This window comes from Anabrus simplex, chromosome 2, assembly GCF_040414725.1.
Source record: "Anabrus simplex isolate iqAnaSimp1 chromosome 2, ASM4041472v1, whole genome shotgun sequence".
Lineage (NCBI taxonomy): Eukaryota > Metazoa > Arthropoda > Insecta > Orthoptera > Tettigoniidae > Anabrus > Anabrus simplex.
In genome coordinates this window covers 1,023,885,344-1,023,904,810 of record NC_090266.1, presented here as the reverse complement: position 1 = coordinate 1,023,904,810, position 19,467 = coordinate 1,023,885,344, and the positions used below count along the sequence as shown (strand labels likewise).

The window sequence follows — 19,467 nt, the reverse complement described above, 5'->3', positions numbered from 1 at the left end:
ACCAACGCGATAATATTGTCATCACATTCGCGAATAATACCTGATATGAAAATACGATCGTAGATGACCCTAATTTACGCACATATTAATCACCTCACCAATAAATCTCACACTGAGGTTCGTTTACAATGATATTATCTTAATAAATGCAGCGTGCATGCCTAAAATTCTCCTGCATAATATCTACTATTGATGGCTTAGAATCCTATAATATAGTATGCGGTAGATCATAATTTCCAGATCATCAACATTCCCTACTCATTATGAAATAGTGATCGACGACCATAAGGTAGCATTTAAGTTGTCTGTCTATACATGTCACATTTTTGACGCCGCGAAATTATTCTACTCTACCTTAAGCCACTACATAGCAGGATACATGTAAGACTTTTATTTTGGGTACTTATCGCGCTGTTGACTTCGGGAAGACGACACCTCTCATTTCTCGATCTTTATTTTATCCATTGGCCTCCATCTCAACACTCTCCAGGTCCATCAGGACCACTCCTATGAATTAGTTCCTCATAATTGGGTAATTGAACATCTTTAGACAAATTCCTTTCGTGTTGCTCGACATCGTAGAACGTGAAACTTGTAACGTAAGATTAGTACAATGTTGCATACAAGAATACCATTCACAATATTTTAGTTAACACTCGCCTCAATATTTTGGGAGAGAATCAGATATATAATTTCTCTTTACAATAAGTTATTCGTATTACTTGTACAGTAATCTCGTAATTATGGTCAGCTTTTATCTACTTTTTCCTAAACGTGTGCGATACTTCTCAAGCTTTTAGAAACCTTTCTCAATTATCTATACATTGTTCCTTTTTGAAACAAAATCCAATACTAGAATGCAATAATAAAAGTCGGTTTGCATTTGAAGACTCTTCCAAATTCTGTAGCCTCCCAGATGTTTTTGACGTTAAATACATACCTCTTTGATGCAGAATGCGCTTACAATCACTGACATCGGCAAACGAATTCATTTAACAATGCGTCACCTTCATAGTTTGACGTACCAGTCGACTATCTCATAATGAGTCTCGATTCTGAATTACATCGTACTAGGTAGATAAAGTATGACCACCTTATATATACTGAACTTGGCCCATTTGACCCAACTCATTCCATGGCCTCCGCTACACATTTCCGTCGTTGATGTTTCTCGTCATGACATTCAATTACCGACCGTAATTTAATAAGATACCTCGTAGTTCTGAGCTTATTAATTCACCGGTACCTTCAATCCGTTATCTGTTATTTGTTCAGTCAAGAGAGTTATTTGACTTACTGACGTACTTGGACGTATGACAACTGGATGTATGACGACTGGACGCACGATTTCATTGACTTTACTTACTAGAAACTTCCAATGTTCTCTTTAACTCTAATCCAGCATTCATTGGAAGGTTATAAGTTAGTATATATAGGCTGATTTCAAATAAGAATGTCTGGACAATGGAACATGTAAAAAAGAAGATCAGAGTGGATTTCTTAGAAGCTAAAAGTTTGTTTTGTTAACGTAGCGAGAGCTCTGTGTCCCCATATGTTCTTTCAATGAAGGCATTCTAAAGGAGACGGCTGTAGTAGGCAGTGGGACCTGGCACTAAGCAGCTGTAGGAGTTCACACGTGATCAGATTGTGGCGCCCAGCACCAGGCAGCTGTAGCTTACTGAAGTTCACACGTGATCAGACTGTGGCGCCCAGTACCAAGAAGCTGTAGCGTACTGAAGTTCACACGTGAGCAGATTGTGGCGCCCAGTACCAGGCAGCTGTAGCTTACTAAAGTTCACGCGTGATCAGATTGTGGCGTCCAGTACCAAGAAGCTGTAGCTTACTGAAGTTCACACGTGATCAGATTGTGGCGCCTTGCTCTAATCTGCTATAGCTTACTGAAGATTACACGTGATCAGATTGTGGCACCTGGCACTAAGCAGCTGTAGCTTACTGAAGTTCACACGTGATCAGATTGCGGCGTCCAGTACCAAGAAGCTGCAGCATACTGAAGTTCACACGTGAACATATTGTGGCGCCTTGCACTAAGCATCTTTAGCTTACTGAAGTTCACACGTGATCAGTTTGTGGCGTCTAGTACCAGGAAGCTGTAGCTTACTGAAGTTCACACGTGATCAGATTGTGATACTCAGTACCAAGAAGCTGTAGCGTACTGAAGTTCACAGGTGATCAGATTGTGGCGCCCAGTACCAATCAGCTGTAGCTTACTGAAGTTCACACGTGGTCAAATTGTGGCGCCTGGCACTAAGCAGCTGTAGCTTACTGAAGTTCACACGTGACCAGATTGTGGTGCTTGGCACTGAGCAGCTGTAGTTTACTGAAGTTCACACGTGATCAGATTGTGGCGCCCAGTACCAAGAAGCTGCAGCGAATTGAAGTTCACACATGATCAGATTGTGGCGCCCAGTACCAAGAAGCTGTAGCGTACTGAAGTTCACACGTGATCAGATTGTGGCGCCTTGGACTAAGCAGCTGTAGCTTACTGAAGTTCACACGTGATCAGATTGTGACGTCCAGTACCAAGCAGCTGTAGCTTATTGAAGTTCACACGTGATCAGATTGTCGCGCTCAGTACCAAGCAGCTGCAGCTTAGTGAAGTTCACACATGATCAGATTCTGGCGCCCAGTACCAAGCGACTGTAGCTTACTGAAGTTCACACGTGATCAGATTGTGGCACCCAGTACCGAGCAGCTGTAGCTTACTGATGTTCACACGTGATCAGATTGTCGCGCCCAGTACCAAGCAGCTGTAGCTTACTGAAGTTCACACGTTATCACATTGTGGCGTCCAGTACCAAGCGGCTGTAGCTTACTGAAGTTCACACGTGATCAGATTGTGGCGCCCAGTACCAAGCAGCTGTAGCTTACTGAAGTTCACACGTGTTCAGATTGTGGCACCCAGTACCGAGCAGCTGTAGCTTACTGATGTTCACCCGTGATCACATTGTGGCGCCCAGTAACAAGCAGCTGTAGCTTACTGAAGTTTACACGTGATCAGATTGTGGCGCCCAGTACCAAGCAGCTGTAGCTTACTGAAGTTCACACGTGATCTGATTGTGGCGCCTGGCACTGAGCAGCTGTAGCTTACTCAAGTTCACACGTGATCACATTGTGGCGCCTGGCACTGAGCAGTTGTAGCTTACTGAAGTTCACACGTGATCAAATTGTGGCGCCTGGCACTAAGTATCTGTAGCTTACTGAAGTTCACACGTTTTCAGGTAGTTACGCCTATTACCAAGCATCTGTAGCTTACTGAATTTTTCACGTGATCTGGCAGTGACGCCTATTACCAAGCAGCTGCAGATTACTGAATTTTTCACGTGATCTGGCAGTGACGCCTATTACCAAGCAGCTGTAGCTTACTGAAGTTCACACATTTTCAGGTAGTGACGCTTAGCACTAAGCATCTCTAGCTTACTGAAGCTCACACGTGATCAGGTAGCAACGCCAAGTAGACCTACAAAGCACCTCCAACTTACTAAAGTTCACACGTAATAAGGTTGTGACTCCCAGAATCAAGCAGCTCTAGCTTACCGAAGTTCACATACGATCAGATAGTGAAAACCTAGTGCCAAGCACCTGTAAGTTCCTGAAGTTCCCACGTAAACAGTTAGCGATACTTAGTACAAAGCGCCTGTAATTTGCTGAAGTTCATACATGAGCAAGTAGTGACAACTAATACTAAAAATCCGTAACTTTCTGAAGTCCACACGTGATCAGGTAGAGACAACCTGTAATTTACTGATGTCTCCATGTGACCAGGTTGTGGTGCCTAATGCCAAGCAGCGATATTTCACCAATATTCGCACACAATCATATTGTGGCCTCTATGCAACATTACGCACCCGTAGCTCACATGCTGATAGCATAATGTGGTACACAACTTGCTGCGGGTTACACGTGGTCAGAGGCACACAACATGGCTCTATCTAGTTAACTCCTGCATTATATTAACCAAAATCAAAATGAACTGCATCGTTTTAAACTATTGCTGTCTTTCATTCATTCAATCATTTTCATTTCAGAACTTTTTTACCTTTCAGCGACAGTGTTATGAGTTAAGTACTGTTCGAAAATGGAGCTGCTGCTTTCTTTGATTCTAAATCCCTCACCCTGAAATCCTTAAGTATCGCATCTAATATTCCCGTCTTACGTCTACCTCTGATTCTCATACCCCACACACTCGAGTACATCAGTTGTTTGTTAATCGCTTCTTACCCATTGGTATCACGGCACCACCCTAATACTATTTCTTTCTAATATGGCTTTATATCTTCATTATGGAACACACACGAAAGTGCGATCACCCTTTCATACCTGAATATCCCACCATGTGTATATTTTCTAGTTAATTAATAAGATATCCTGAAGGTGAATATTTTTCCCCAGTAAGATAATGTTGATCTGAACAACGGACAATGTAGGGTAACATAGTATGAGAAATGATTACCTTCTTGAAAAAAAATAACAGATCGCGGCCAAGAACTCATGATGTTTTATTAGTTACAGTTTGATTCTGCATTTTTAATTTGCAGCTAACCTGGCCTAATATGTACCGCAGTCCAATTCACCAAGTTCAACGGGTTGAACAGCATGTTTCCATCAGAGTCTGTCATAAATTTATAATAACTTCATTACCGCATGTTTACTCCCGATAATGTTAATTGTTTATAGAGAATCTGAGTGTCATATTATTTCCCCTGAGGAATTCTTTGTTTTTCCCTTGGGGTCACCATAGTAGCTGATCGGATGTCCTGATGTTCATTCCCAGCACTTCCACGAACTGTTTAAGGAAGAGAAATCGAATACACACAATTTTGGGTAACACATTTGAGAGGAGAGGCTGATTAAAATTCCACTCATGATCACATCAGAAGTGGTTTTCCGTGATTTCCCAAAACAACTTTTGGCAAATACCGAACTATTGCAGCGTTCTTGCCAATCCTAGCCCCAGTTAATTACTGATACACTCACCACATATACTCAGGTTATCAGTCAGACTTTGCACACACACACACACACACACATATATATATATTATGTATTCCGTGCTGTTGACAAATATGTCTCTGGTCCCTCACTTGTCGCAATCTAATAGCTATAAACATCACAGCTAAGACCTAGAATGAACATACATTGCTATGATTTTGAAGGCAAGCATTTCATCAAACCTGTCACTTTGTCTGACCTGGCTCTTTTTCTACATCACCTTCTTATACAAGCCTTACTGAAATGAGAACATAAAAACTTTCCTGCCAGTTGAACACTACAGGCTGTTCCCAAACGTGTGGGAAGAAATCGGGGAGTAAGTAGTACACCTCAAAACAGGATTAAGTTTGGAGTGAAGCATGTCGTTACGATCAGTGCAGTATTTCGCCAGTTTGTGAAACAAGGTTACCATTGAATATATGCAATGGCTGGAGTGTTCGAAAGTGACCGGCAGTCAATGATGCGGCGTGTTCAGGCGTCCATTCAGGCGCATAGTGAACATTTTGAGCACTTCTTGTATCTGCTGGGATACCAACATGGCGGCAGCTACCCGACGTGGGATATGCCAGTTAAGACTGTTGCCAATACTTCCCCTACAGATCTCAAGAATGCAAGGTGATAGCTACGTGATCCAACCCGCGCGACCACTTGCTCGGTACGGGTGTAGCTACAGCATGTGATGCGAACTGATGGGTAGACTAGGAAGCGCATAGACTTAGCAAGGAAGGATATCAAATGTGAGGAAATGCCTGGAGCAATGCTGAACTCACAGTACGGTAGTCACTCTTAGGGCCGAGATTTGAACCCCGGATCTCTGAACGGTGCAGTTTCCCTCTCCAATCACTGAGCGGACTTGATCAGTCGCCTACTCGGCTACTATTTATTCGTGTTATACGTAGACCATCTAGCTGCGACATTACTTGACAGAGTGTGAGTCCATTAGATGTGAATTGTGTTAGCAGCTTAACTTTTGCTGATAGTCTCTTACAACGAAAACTCTCTGGCGAAGACATGCAATCTCTTATTTTGGAAATTTAAAAACAATACACATGACAGTGCGATGTAAAAAATATGCATTTCCTAGAGGAAATCGATCAGAATAGATATCAGAAGGCGAAGTACTTGTTGACGAAATCAGAACCTTTGCAGAAGATAACGCATGTGACACTGACAATGATGACAAAGGTAGTGATTTCTGTGACGATGAGTGTGTTACGCTTCGGCATTACACAGTTGAATGTATAAAGTGAAGTGAGTATACAGAAAGTAGTGGTACGACATTACCGCAAAAAGACGGCTTCCTTCGTTTTTCCGGAAGGTTGTGTGGTAGTTGTATGTAAGTTATGGGCCAGGCAGCCACGCGATAAACGAAGTTCTAATCTTCCGATACTTTGCACTCATGGAAAATCAATTGACAGTCACAGACAACGCCTTAATATTAGAACAGTTATGAACAATTTACGACCCATCAAGTGTTAACTGTTTATGCCCAAATGCAGTATGAAACGGCACTTAAAGTCTCTCAAAAGGGAAATAAAGGAGCTGTAACGGTATATAAACTGTGGAGTCTCTCTGCACCATATGGACATCAGAATGCATAGAATAAGTCATGACCGTATAGTTCGAACTTGGGTAATGGCTCTCAAGCTCAAGATGTACTTTTCGCATAGTACAAAATTCCAAGTATCAGTACCGTGGGTGAAGAAATTAGAAATCTGATACACGATCGTGTTTTGTAAATTGACTCTCAAGGTATTGAAGAAAGCTGCCCGAGAAGAGATCAACTCTCGGCAACAACCAAATGCATTTGTTCAGGAAATACAGTTGGATTGATAATCGAAGTAATTTTATTTCTTCGGAAAAATTAATACGGATAAATTACTATTAAAATGTGTGTCTTTTGGAGTTTAGAATGGTGAGAAACGAAAAGAGTACACACTGTCACATGCTCTATTTTCACAACAACACGTTCTTACGTGATTTTTCCACTCATAAAGATGAATGGAATTTTGTTACTGCTGAAGTCACCGGATAACATCCAGCTACAATTTACAGTATAAAACGGGTTGTATTTAGAAGTTGTCCATTTTAAATTCATGCATCATATATAGATACGGTGCCATTTCACTATGCCCAAAAGAGTTCAAGGATGTTAAACTTTACAAGCACTCGGTTTCAGAGAATATCAAACGTTCGTAGAGAAGCTGAACAAGTACACTCATGCGTAGTAGTAAAAGTGGAACTAATAATTGAGTTCCAGCAGTTACTTTTATCCACGATGTGGTAGGAGAACCATGCGAACTAGTGTTCTGAATCGATGACCGGCGACTCCCCAAGCTTCAAACAGAGGTCAGAATATTTCTAAATGATGACCTAAGGCCAAATGTGCGGTGGGCGGAAACCTGTCATCTTCTGTTGGATTTTTGGAAAAATAAATATGGGTGATAAACTATTCAATTCAACAAATCCTGCAGGCGTCATGGTCATACTCATTAAAAGCTAGTTCCAGGAGAACTTACCACCAAAATATAACCTGCAGATGTTAATTTCCTCGTTTTCACAGAAATATGGTGATATTTATGCGAATGCAGTTCCATGTGGTTCAGTCATCAACTTTTGGTGCCGAAATTATTTTCTCGCTGAGGCTTCTACACTCAATTCGATCTAGACTGACTGTACTTTTAAGATCTGCGGTCATGTAACTTGAAATGTAGTAGTATACTCGATAAAACATAAAATTCTAAATGCCCTGAGGAGTTAAATGTGCCCTCGGTTGCGTATAGGTGTGAACACCGGCATTTCTACACTTACGATACATCCCATTACCAGTGGCGTGCGGTTAACATATTCATTACCCCAACTGCTAAATGTTTTTAAAATATAAACAATCGTAGCCCCACTACACTCTCTAAAGTCAACATTGCCATTTTATAAGGCTTCATTTTTCATAGAAAGGTCTACCTGATAAAGATCTTTCAAGAATACTTTCAACTACACGCTCGCACATACTTCCAAACCAGTGTGATTGACTTAGTGTTGTGTTCGGGAGATATTCTAGGGAAAATTAGAAGGATATAAATTATAGATTAGATAGTCACACCACGCACCGATAGGGGTGTGGATAGAAAGGAATATAGGGGAAGAAAGGACAGGATTTAATTAGTGTGTAAGAGAGTTATTCGAAGTATATATGGACTGAGAGTACACATAGAGAAATGGATGACTTTATGAAACAGGAGTTTCAGTTAATAAAGTGTGGGTGGGAAGCAGCGTTAGATGAGAATAACATAGATAGAGCATTGGACCTAATTGAGTATCCTATAAGGCGGGCGGCACGGATGGAGCAAGGAAAGAGAGGGAGGAAGAATGGGAGAGATGAATGGTACAACAAGGAATGCAAGATATTAAGGAGCCAAGTTATGAAGGCTTTAAAAAGTATAGATTGAGTGAAGATATGGAGGATAGAGAATCTTTCTGTAGGTTAAGGAAAGAATACAAAAGGAAAATTGCTGAGAGGAAGAAGTTATGGATAATAGAACAAACGGAGGCGATTGACAGGTAACGTAAGTTAAACCAAGCGGAGAGAGTATGGGAAAGAATAAACAGAATTAATAAAGGAGGGGAAAGGATTGATAAAGCTGCAATCGACTTTGACCGATGGATAATTTACTTCAGTGGCTTGTTAGGAATCAGGAATAGTTGGAAGTGTGAAGACGGAATGACGAATAGATGGAGAAGTTTAGAAATTAGTATATACGAACTAGACAAAGAGATCTCTGTAGAAGAAGTACGAGAGGTAATAGGTAAACTCAAGAATAAATCGGCGGGGGGAAAGTAATGGCATAAATAATTTATGCTGGAAAAAAGTATCGAATTACAGTCAGATGAGGGAGGGAATGGTTAAATTATTCAATAGGATTTTCGATAGCGGCATCATACCGAAAGAATAGGAAAGCGAAATCATCTGCCCAATCTACAAAAAGAAAGGGAGCAGAAACGTACCAAGTAATTATCGAGGAATTACGTTACTGGCCTCGCTGAACAAGATTTATGCAGGAGTTTTGGCTACTAGGTTAACGATCTGGGCCGAAAGTCAATCAATATTCCCAGGAGGATTCCGGAAAGGTAGACGAACAACAGACAATATTATGACAGTCGGGGTGATATTGGATAAATATTTAAGTAGAGAAAGAGGCTGTATGTGCCTTGCGGTCATTAATTTTTAAAAAGCTTTTGATACGGTTAGCAGAAAAGCACTGGTAGAAAAAATTGGTAGGTTGGGGGTCTCAAGAAAAATGGTGCGAGATATAGAGGCCTTGTACAAGAAGGTTCATTGCTGTATCAACTAAAAGACAATTTAATTAGCGAGCCCATAGACTGCAAGACGGGGCTAAAACAAGGATGTAAACTTTCGCCGCTGCTATTCTTGTTGACATTCTGGAAGGGCACGGTAGAGATAAATGGGCAGTACCGGTCATGAATAATCTAGAGATCTGGGGTTAGATTTTCGCAGATGGTGTCATATTAATGGCTTTGACAGGAGGGGGTCTACAAAAGAATTTGGACGAGCTGTCGGAGTTCCCAGAGAAGTGGGCATTAAGAGTTAACAGCAACAAATCCCAGGTACTAACTATAAGCAAGACCAATAGGCGGAAAGCGAAAAGGAAATGGAAGTTACAGGGAGAAAGCATAGAAGAAGTAGACAAGTTAGAATACTTAGGAGTGATATTAAACAGAAGGGGGATGGGAAGATCATATCAAGAGGGCAAAGTGGAGAGGGTTTGCAGCACTTTCTATGGTTAAAATCTTAATATCAAAATTCCCGGGGATAAGCTATAGGATATTGTGACTAGTGTTTTAAACTCGTTAGTTTTGAGTAAGGTACTATATGGGGCAGAAATATGGGAGATGGAAAAAAGGGACATGTTAAACCAAATCATACATAAATTTAGCAAAATATGTATGAGGCTACCTCAATGCACAGCGTACGTGGGTGTTGCATTACTATGCGGAGAAGATATATAAGTAGATTGCGTTGTGGGATCCTGAAATATTGGAAGTGACTGAGAAGTAGAAAGGGTGGTCTAGTGGTCCAGGAAGCCTTCAAGCAGCAGGAAAAGGGTATGTATGCAGAGAGTTGGTTGGTGAAAATTAAAACCTACGTGGAGAGGATAGTTTTGGATTACATTTCGATGGAGACATGGAAGGGTATAGGAAATAGGGGCCAGAGAGCTATGATAGCTGGAATTAAGGACATTCAAACGAAAAGGTTGATAGAAGAATGTGGGAAGAGAGCTTCTCTTAGTTTATTTTACAAAGCACTCCAAGTCTCTAAGATTAATATAAGATTTTGGAGTAAAAGACGTAAAGGGGGATTCATTTGGTGGATAATGGGGCTGCACAAGAATAAGGGATGGATTAGGAGAAAAGACACTTCATTATGTATCTTATGCGAAAATAAGACGGATGATCTACATCTAATTGGGGAGTGCGCCAGAACTGATAAATTGAGAAAGAACTTTTCAAGTGAGAAAAATAGGTTTGCATAAACAAATTGATAATCCAAGGGTTATTGCTTGGACAGTAAAACAGTGGAACAGTGAAAACAATTTGAACAAATACGTATGTGCCGTGAGGTATATGTGTGAAAAGAAAGTGAGTTCGGAATGTTGCTTAGTTGTAAGTAGTGATGATGTAAGTGATAAAACAGAACGGAATTTAAATGGTAAAGAGGACAGACCAGTTTCAGCAGAAGAAAGGTTTGGACACTCAGCAGAAGAGCATGTTCTATCGGGGTCAGGTGACAGTGGTATGTCGTAACACTAGGTCGGCTGGCCCCATGCAGGGATCAGATGAGCAAGCACCAGACACTAGTTTGCACAATGTTGTGCTACTTATTTTATTTTATATTGTCCAGCCTTTCAGAATCGTGAGTAGCCTCGCGATTCCCGATAAATATTATTTTGAATTCCCTTGCGGCAGCGGTTATCACTACTGGCGGGAGACATTCCTATCACCTTATTTTATTTTGTTCATCCTTTCAGCATCGTGAGTAGCTTCGCGATTCCCGATAATTATTATTGTGAATTTCCTCGCCCCAGCGGTTAGCACTACTGGCAGGAGGTATTACACTTATTATTTCTTGTTTGTTTATTTTAACTGTATATTTGTGTGGTTCATGACTAACAACACAGAGTCCAAGGTGGAGGCAACCTCTGTATAGACCCATTGTAAATAAATAAATAAATAAATAAATAAATAAATAAATAAATAAATAAATAAATAAATAAATAAATAAATAAATAAATAAATAAATAAATAAATAAATAAATAAATACTTCCCAATTGATATTCACGTTAGTGACGACACCATTATAACTAAATCTATATCAGATTTTAAACAATGTACTTACAGTTTCATCTGGTGACGCCTCGTGAGAGTACAGTCATGGTTTCCACAAAAATACACTGGGACTGACTATGTATGTTTTTACTTGAAAAGCCTCATCTAAGCTAATCAGCAAAATTTAACTGGTATTTTACCGTCGTTGCAGTGTTATAGTTTCACTCGCATACTGAGTGTACGTGCATCAACGACAAACGGGGGAAAATATTTGTCACGACGTGTTACACACGTATATTCATGAAGAATGCCATAGAACTCGCGAAACCTTCACCTATAATCCACGAGGAACACTACAAAAATTCAGTATATACCACCATCACAGACAACCATTCGCGCTTAACTCTGTGTTTATGCTGTTCAACCTAAATATTTTTTGCGGCTATCGGAACACATACTTTACACGTGCCATCGATTAATTCCTCGAAAAAACTGTGTACATGGCGAAACCCAAAACTAAAATATATTCTTCTACACTGACTAAGCAAATGTCGTGGGATAGCAGAACACTGATGCGCAGGTGTGTTGTCTGCGCACCACACGCGTCCTGTGCAAGCGGTAGTTGTATAGGAGACCTTGTGAGCAGTGGCTGTGCATGTGACAGGTGTAACATGGAACGTCGTCGTGAGCTGACACCGTTCGAACGGGGTATGGTGGTCGGTGCCCGACGGATGGGAAGTGCGATTTCGGAATTGGTGTGGGAATTCGGCTTCACACGATCAACTGTGTCCAGGGTGTATCGTGAATGGTTGAAGGCGGGTGTCACCGTCCACAACAGAAGAACGACCGGCCGTCCAGTGACCCTCGATGACCGTGACCGGCGACATCTGACACGGATTGTCAATAGTGACAGACGGGCAACCGTGCAGCATATCACGGCTCAGTTCAACACAGGACGTGCTAGACACGTCTCCCAGTGGACAATCCGTAGGAACATGGGTTCTATCGGGTTTGGGAGCCGGCGCCGCACACGGGTGCCACTGTTAACCCAACGTTATTGGGCACAACGACACGCATTTGTCGCCAGTCACCAGGGATGGACACTGGAACAATGGCGTAACGTGATATGGTCGGACGAATCACTATTTCAACTGCACCATGCCGATGGGAGGCACGGTGTATGGCGCAGACCACATCAAGCGATGGATCTCGCCTGCCTCGAAGGTGTGGTCCAGGGCGCTGGTGTCTCTGTTATGGTCTGAGGTGCATTTTCCTGGTATGGAATGGGCCCCCTAGTTATTCTGGAAGAGACTTTGAATGGTCCGCGGTATGTTGAGCTGCTCGGAGACCATCTCCACCCACTTTTGGCCTTCCAGCGCCCAGACAGTTCTGCTGTGTTTCAATGTGATAACGCGCCGTCACATCGCTCCCACGTCGCCCGGCAATGGTTCCAGGAACATGCAGCGGAGGTCTAACGACTGCTATGGCCACCCAGGAGCCCCGATATGAACCCTCTCGACCATATCTGGGATGTCCTGGAACACAGACTCCTTGCCGTGGCTCCTGCATCCACGAACAGACCAGCATTGGCAACCGCTCTGCAAACGATCTGGTGTCAGTTGCGTCAGAGGACTACCAGGGACTTGTCGACCCACTTCCACGGCGTCTCACTGCAGTTCGCAGGGCCAGAGGAGGCCCCACACGCTATTAGGTATCTATCACATGATATTTGCTAAGTCAATGTATATTACAATTGATTTCATATACTGGCTCTACTTTTATTAGCAAGACGATGTGCAAGTGGCTATACTGTTAAGATGTTGATATATTTCTTGCAGTTCCTATCGTGTGGTGTTGAAGACTTCGAGTGTCAGGTATTAAAACTAACATTACCTTACCTAAGCTAGCTGGCTTGTTGCCGTTAATTGCTGTTGGGGTCCATCTCAGCACCGCTCCCAGGACAAGGAAGCTTCAAATGCATGCGTCACCCAAGCGACCTTAAATTTCGCTTGGGGGTAGCTGTCTATCGCGCCGGCAAGGAAACCTAGCTCGCTGGAGAAGCTGAACTGCGGTAGTGAGAGCGGATTGCCGAGACAGCTGTACTTGGCTTGGCTTAGATGTTCGCAATTTTTTAAACTTAATAAAAATCGTTCTAAGAAATAATTAGAAACCGTTAATACAAAGTACGCCACTGCCCATTACACAGAGTCACGTTTAATATGGAAATGAATTTAATGCAAATCCAACATCGTCCGTGTTTGACTGCTGTACAATCAGCATAAATTGGTGATTGTTAGAGTCGTTTGTGGGAAAAATATATTTACCCAGATATCTTTAATGGCATGCTGATGGCTTAACGATTGAATGGAGTTAAAATGAGTCGAACATCATCGATTTGGTACACACCTCAGGGTTATATGGTAAATATTGTCATTTTATGGCACGAAGCCTTGCTACACACAGTCTCATTCAGCACAGTGGTTCTAGTGTTTGTTAAGCAAAGGTCAATGTTATTTTTCACCACACAGTGCCAGATATGGATAAAATGGTGACAATTCACACGGAAAACTGGTCGACATTAATCGACGGGTTTAATGGGAATTTCTTTTCCTGAGGAGGATAACATGTTGTTTGCTGTCTCAGAGGAAAATCCGTTTTAAGACCAATCTAGGTGAAGAAGTTCACCAATTTAGCAAGATATTCTCAGACTGTCCGCAACCGATTACGTGAAGGTGACGTCGGTTCTACGAGGGCGAAACAAAAAGTAAGTTACACTAGCTCACCGCGAGAGCACGCTGTGTGTCGTGAGCGTGGTCAATGCGCAGCAAGCTACAGTAACTGCTGACACGTCCGATAGGAAGGTTGGTGTGGTATCCCGTCGTATAGTGTGTTCAGAGCGGGCTAGGCTCAATGGCGCGTCAACTTGATGTTCACTCCAAATTGAAGGTGCGTGTAACAGTCAGATTTCTATGGGCTAAACGGCTCAATTGCACGGACATTCATCTTAAAATCACTGCTGTATATGGTGAGCGTACAATTTCTCACCCAGACACCCAGGTATTGTAAAATGGTGTAAGCAGTTTGACGCCGGACGCACGGATCTCACGGAAGAATATCGTGAAGGCAGGCTCGCAACGTCCAGTACCGTTGCAAAAGTTGACAGTGTGGATGAAATAATTGGATAGCATCTGCGCATATTACTGCAGAAAATAGCCAACATGATGAACATTTTGTATAGCAGTGTGTTCTCCATTTTTCACCAGCACCTTGGATTTTGTAGACTGTGTCAAGGATGGATCCCACGCCTGCTCATCGATGTTCAAAAGGTCCTGCGTTTCCAATCGTCACTGGAATTATTTTTTAACAGTATTCTGTGTAGGGCAGCGAGTTTCTGCAGCGAATCATCACAACGGATGAAACGTGGGTTCACCATTGCATCGCCCAAAAAAAGAGAAAACAACGATGGAATGGGTTCACACACCACCACCAAAGAAAGCCAAGGTCCAACCTTCAGCAGGAAATGTAACGGCGATAGTGTTCTGTAACATGGAGAGTGTGGTGCACGTGAAATTTATGCCGAAAGGCACGACAAGCAATTCGGCTTCGTGCTGTTCTAGGTTGAAGGGGTTGCGTAAGGCAATTAAAGAAAAGCGGCGGTGAAAATTAAGACCCGGTGTGATCTTATTGCACACTTCTCACGGCCCGCCAAATATCCAAACTGCTGCAGCGATTCAAGGTGGAGGTATGGCGACATCCCCCATAGAGTCCAGACTTAGCGCCATGCGATTATCATAAGTTAGGTAAGCTGAGGATCTCGGTGGATGACGATTCTGAAACGACGAAGATGTGAAAGCAGCTGCCTACAAGTGGTTACATAGCGCTGGAGGTGATTTCTAGGCATCCGGAATCGAAAATTTGGTTGAGTCTCTTGGGGACTATGTGGAAAAGTGAACTTATATTGTATGTTATCATAGCCGTGTTGCTTATATACAGGTGGTTTCATAAATGGCCATAACTTGCAAGTGTAACTTACTGTTTGATTCGCCCCGTAATAGGTCTGCTAAAAATGAAGTTCTCTCGGATGATCATATGCTTTACCGGCGTTTACATTCCACGTTGAGTGAAGGCAGCGATAGGAATCATATTGTCTTCTCCAGTAAGTACAACATATATTTAGCTCAAAAATTGACAGGTCGATACTTGTCTATAAAGTCACAGGGAGACCGATACAACACAAAGTATGCGGCGTGACCTTCACGCGCTTACTGCACCATTGGGTCGTATTGATACTGGATGTTGTCGAGCAAGGTAGGGTTGTTCCTAAACATAAATTTCCTTCCTACTGCGAACCATATTTGCACGTTCGAATGTGAAAATGCCGATTGAATGATCCAAATTCAAGAGATCTCCTATCAGTACCAGTAATTTCGTTCAGATATAGTTTGCTCAACAGACGTTCATCAAACTTATCAACTGACCTGCTCGAGCTTGCGGTGATGTGAAGTGCCACATGTGGTAAAAATGGCCGCAACCATTACGAATGGCAAACTATTACTGGGGTCTTACATCTCACGCGTGTGATCATGTTTTGGACGGTGACCTCCATGATTCGAGAGACGAAGTAAGTAACGGACGCCAATGAACACTGGAGTTCATATCGGCTTCGTCCATCCGCCGGTCTTTTCATGATCACTAAGAATCCAAAATAAAATAACGCCACAAATTGCGTGTAATGAGATAACTGTAGTGTAAATTCGAAAATACCGAAGGGCCGGAAAATAAAAGATAAAGGTCTGATATATAAGCGGAAGTGGTTTTCCAGAATTAATATGTATTGCATACCACTGAAATAATAGGGCTTCATAATATACTGCACATGAACGGCCATTGCGTTTCCCCTTGTATGTGTGGATTTTTTAGCAGCTGCACCCAGTCGAAGATACACGAATGGAAGTTGAACACAATCCGTCCGAAGTTCTTCGTATATCAAAGTTCAGATCACATGTATGTTCTCAGCATGGGTGGCTAGTAATGTGTGCCCCCTTTAAAAATTCCTATTACCTCCTGTTCAAAAATGAAATCGGAACACAACTATACATCCGATTCAACTTCATTTTCTGTTTCTATATAACGTACTACGCCCTTCCTGCGTCCAGGTTGGGTCACGTAAAAGAAATACCCACCAGTCCCTCCAGGGTTCATAATATATATTTTTACGTCGGATCAAGATAACCGCGATACGCTAACTAACATTTTATCTGTCGTTAATCATGATGGACGTCTCCATCCGACGTATCGTGGGGCTGCAGGAATATTGATAATCCAACGCCTCGATTCTAATTTACCTTACATTACTATCGAAATTATAAATAACATCTCATATACATCTTAACTGCTATCATTTATTCAAACAATATAAAAATGTGGATAAAGGAAAATGAAATTATGAAGTTAAAGTTCAGAAATCGATTAATTACCACTTGATCTTAAGGTTTCAATTATCGATAATGATCACTGTTATATTCGTCGCATATTTAAAAACATATCGCAATTGAAATGAACTATTATCTTACTTTCATACAATATACATAAAGGATACCGATAAAATAAATGCATATCTGCATGGGAAATTAATGTTAAAGTTATTACTATTATTTATGTTCGTAGTTCTTGTCCATGTCAATATTCTTTTAGTTTTTCTTAGGACAAGATCTATACACCTTCTTTAGGAGTATCACAAGTTAAGCTTCTGGAAAACGACAAGTTTCTTATTCAATAGCAAACATGTGCTGCTATTCATTTGAACTTAAAATATTGACCAATATTATGTCATATATTAACTTATTTTCCAACATAAATCAGTCATTGAACATAACCTACCATTTAGATTCTCAAGTGTGTCTAAAATCAGTATGTGACCTCATGTGAATTAATTAAATATGTAGGAAATATCATTCTCAACGATATCATGTGATATAAATTTACAAATATTCTCTACAGGAAGTAGTAATAGATATCTTCTTATATTTGCGTTATTTTTATATCTAAACGCTAGAAATATTCTTTCTTTCTTTCTTTCTTTCTTTCTTTCTTTCTTTCTTTCTTTCTTTCTTGGATTTACTTCTTTTTTAATATCTTTATGAGACTTAATTAACCCGTCGATCGTAACGCGTCTGCTTCCTATGATTGCCCCTTCATTTGTGTGTTTCTAATAGTGTTGGTTTTAACCATTCGAGTACTTATTTTGTCTTTACCACTGCCATTATGATCTTGAACATTTCGACTTCGCGTTATACTGAACTTCCTTGACATTTTATTGAATTTATGCATTGTGTTTAATTTCGTTATCGGCAATCGCGTTCATCCCAACACGACTGAAATACATTTCTGGAACAGTGGAATGGCACAGTACACTGCTTGCGAAACAAGATTATAACTAAATGTATGAATATTTCAAAATATTAATGTCTGAATGTATATTCATAGTTCAAGTTAGGATTGAATATGTCACTAAATCGCAAGAATTTCCTGAAAATAATAGTTGTTTGTTTTTTAAAATTAGTGTTCTTGTTTTCATCTTTGTTTGATTCAGGAGGAAAATAATGTAGTAGTAGGCCTACTGCTGGGAACTTGGAAGATCGGAAACCTATGGAATAGTGACCTCATAGTTCAGTCTGACAAAAGTAGTGAAGAGGGCGAAATATCCTCCAGACATTAAAACGGTAGATAGCGATGTTTCTATGTCAACAATATCATAGCAACTTCAAAGTGGGAACTAGCTCCCTTCCTTTTGCACTTGCGTTCTTCTCTGCTTCCAACAGTAGTTTTGTCTCAGTTGTTATTTTAACCTGCCATACTCTTATTAAAGTTTTGAACTAGATTTTTGCTATTAGCTCTTTTGCCCACTATACTGACGTGGGAATAGAATTAGAGAGTAACATATAAAAATGAGGTTCTTCTGTTTCGTTTCCTGAAATGCAAAATATGTTTCATGTTTCAGGGAACTGAAGTCTCGAAAAAGCGGAAATCCGGATGAGAACAAGTTCAACGTACAGGACTACGTACGAGAGCAGGCACAACGGGGCTCATGTCCCACCTGCAACTCATAAATGTCGTATTAGAGCTAGATGGAACATGTGTGGGTGTGTATGTGTGCGTGTGTATATTCTACAGTTTCATCAAGCCTCTCAGTGTTTTTCCATCTCACTCATGCTTATTGTACCTTGCGCACAAGGACTTCAGTTGGCGCCTTTTGAATTAAATTCCGTCGATTGTACAACGGAAAGCACAAACAGCTAAAAATTGCACAGAAAATTCATTTCGTTCTATTACACATGTCATATCATAAGTAATTGTCCGTTGTGATCTCATAATTTTTTGAATTGCTTAAGTTCAAGTTTGTAGGCTTCAGTGACAGTTTATCTCAAAGGGCCTAACAGTTCTGAAGTATTCAACATTTATTTGTACACTGAAATAAAGCGAGAGAGGGTTACAGATCTGTAGAAAATATAAAATAATACAGCACCTACTCGCCAGACCTGTGGTAGAAGGTGAGGATAACCTAACAATAGACCTTCAAAGGGCACAATGAACTAAGTAGCAGTAGGGGAGAGTATTGTACCTTAAGGATAGTGTACATTGGGCAGTTTTAAATTTGTGCTGCTGTCTAGCGTGCTGAAACTCCACTAATTTATTAAAAAATGCCAATGGGTAGTACAGATGGTAGTTCTTTGTTTTGTTAAAAGGCGTAGATACTGTAGACTGTAGAAAATGTTTAGCATACAAAGTAAATACTTCGTTCGAATTTTATGCTTTGTAACGCATAAAAGAAATTGTATTTGTTACTGTAACCACCTGCAGCGTGTTTCTTATCATCCTCTAACTTAGGATGCAAAATTTGTTGGAATGTGCATTCTGATGTACCTTGGGACAAATGATCGTGGTACCGTATATGACTCTGTTGTTTCTTGTTTTCCTTCCTTATGGAATATGCAAAAATGTAAGTCGAGCATTCAAAGCGTTCCAGATGATCTGGATGTTTTGAAGAAAGCCGTTGAAGCTGCTATGGCTCCTCCAGTGACAAATATTTCTATCAGAGGAGCTTACAAAGTGTT

The 19,467-nt window shown here is 41.0% G+C and overlaps 1 protein-coding gene across 2 annotated transcripts in view; it reads left to right on the top strand.

Annotated features, from left to right (window-relative positions):
- LOC136864649 (ras-related protein Rab-37) overlaps positions 1-18,847 on the top strand; it is a 329,300-nt gene extending 310,453 nt beyond the window's left edge. For both annotated transcript variants that reach the window (XM_068226376.1, XM_067141920.2), the window contains one exon: positions 18,354-18,847. In XM_068226376.1, the coding sequence (XP_068082477.1) occupies positions 18,354-18,462 (109 nt within the window). In that variant the 3' untranslated portion in view covers positions 18,463-18,847. The remainder of the gene's footprint in view (positions 1-18,353) is intronic.
- The last annotated feature ends 620 nt before the right edge of the window (positions 18,848-19,467 follow it).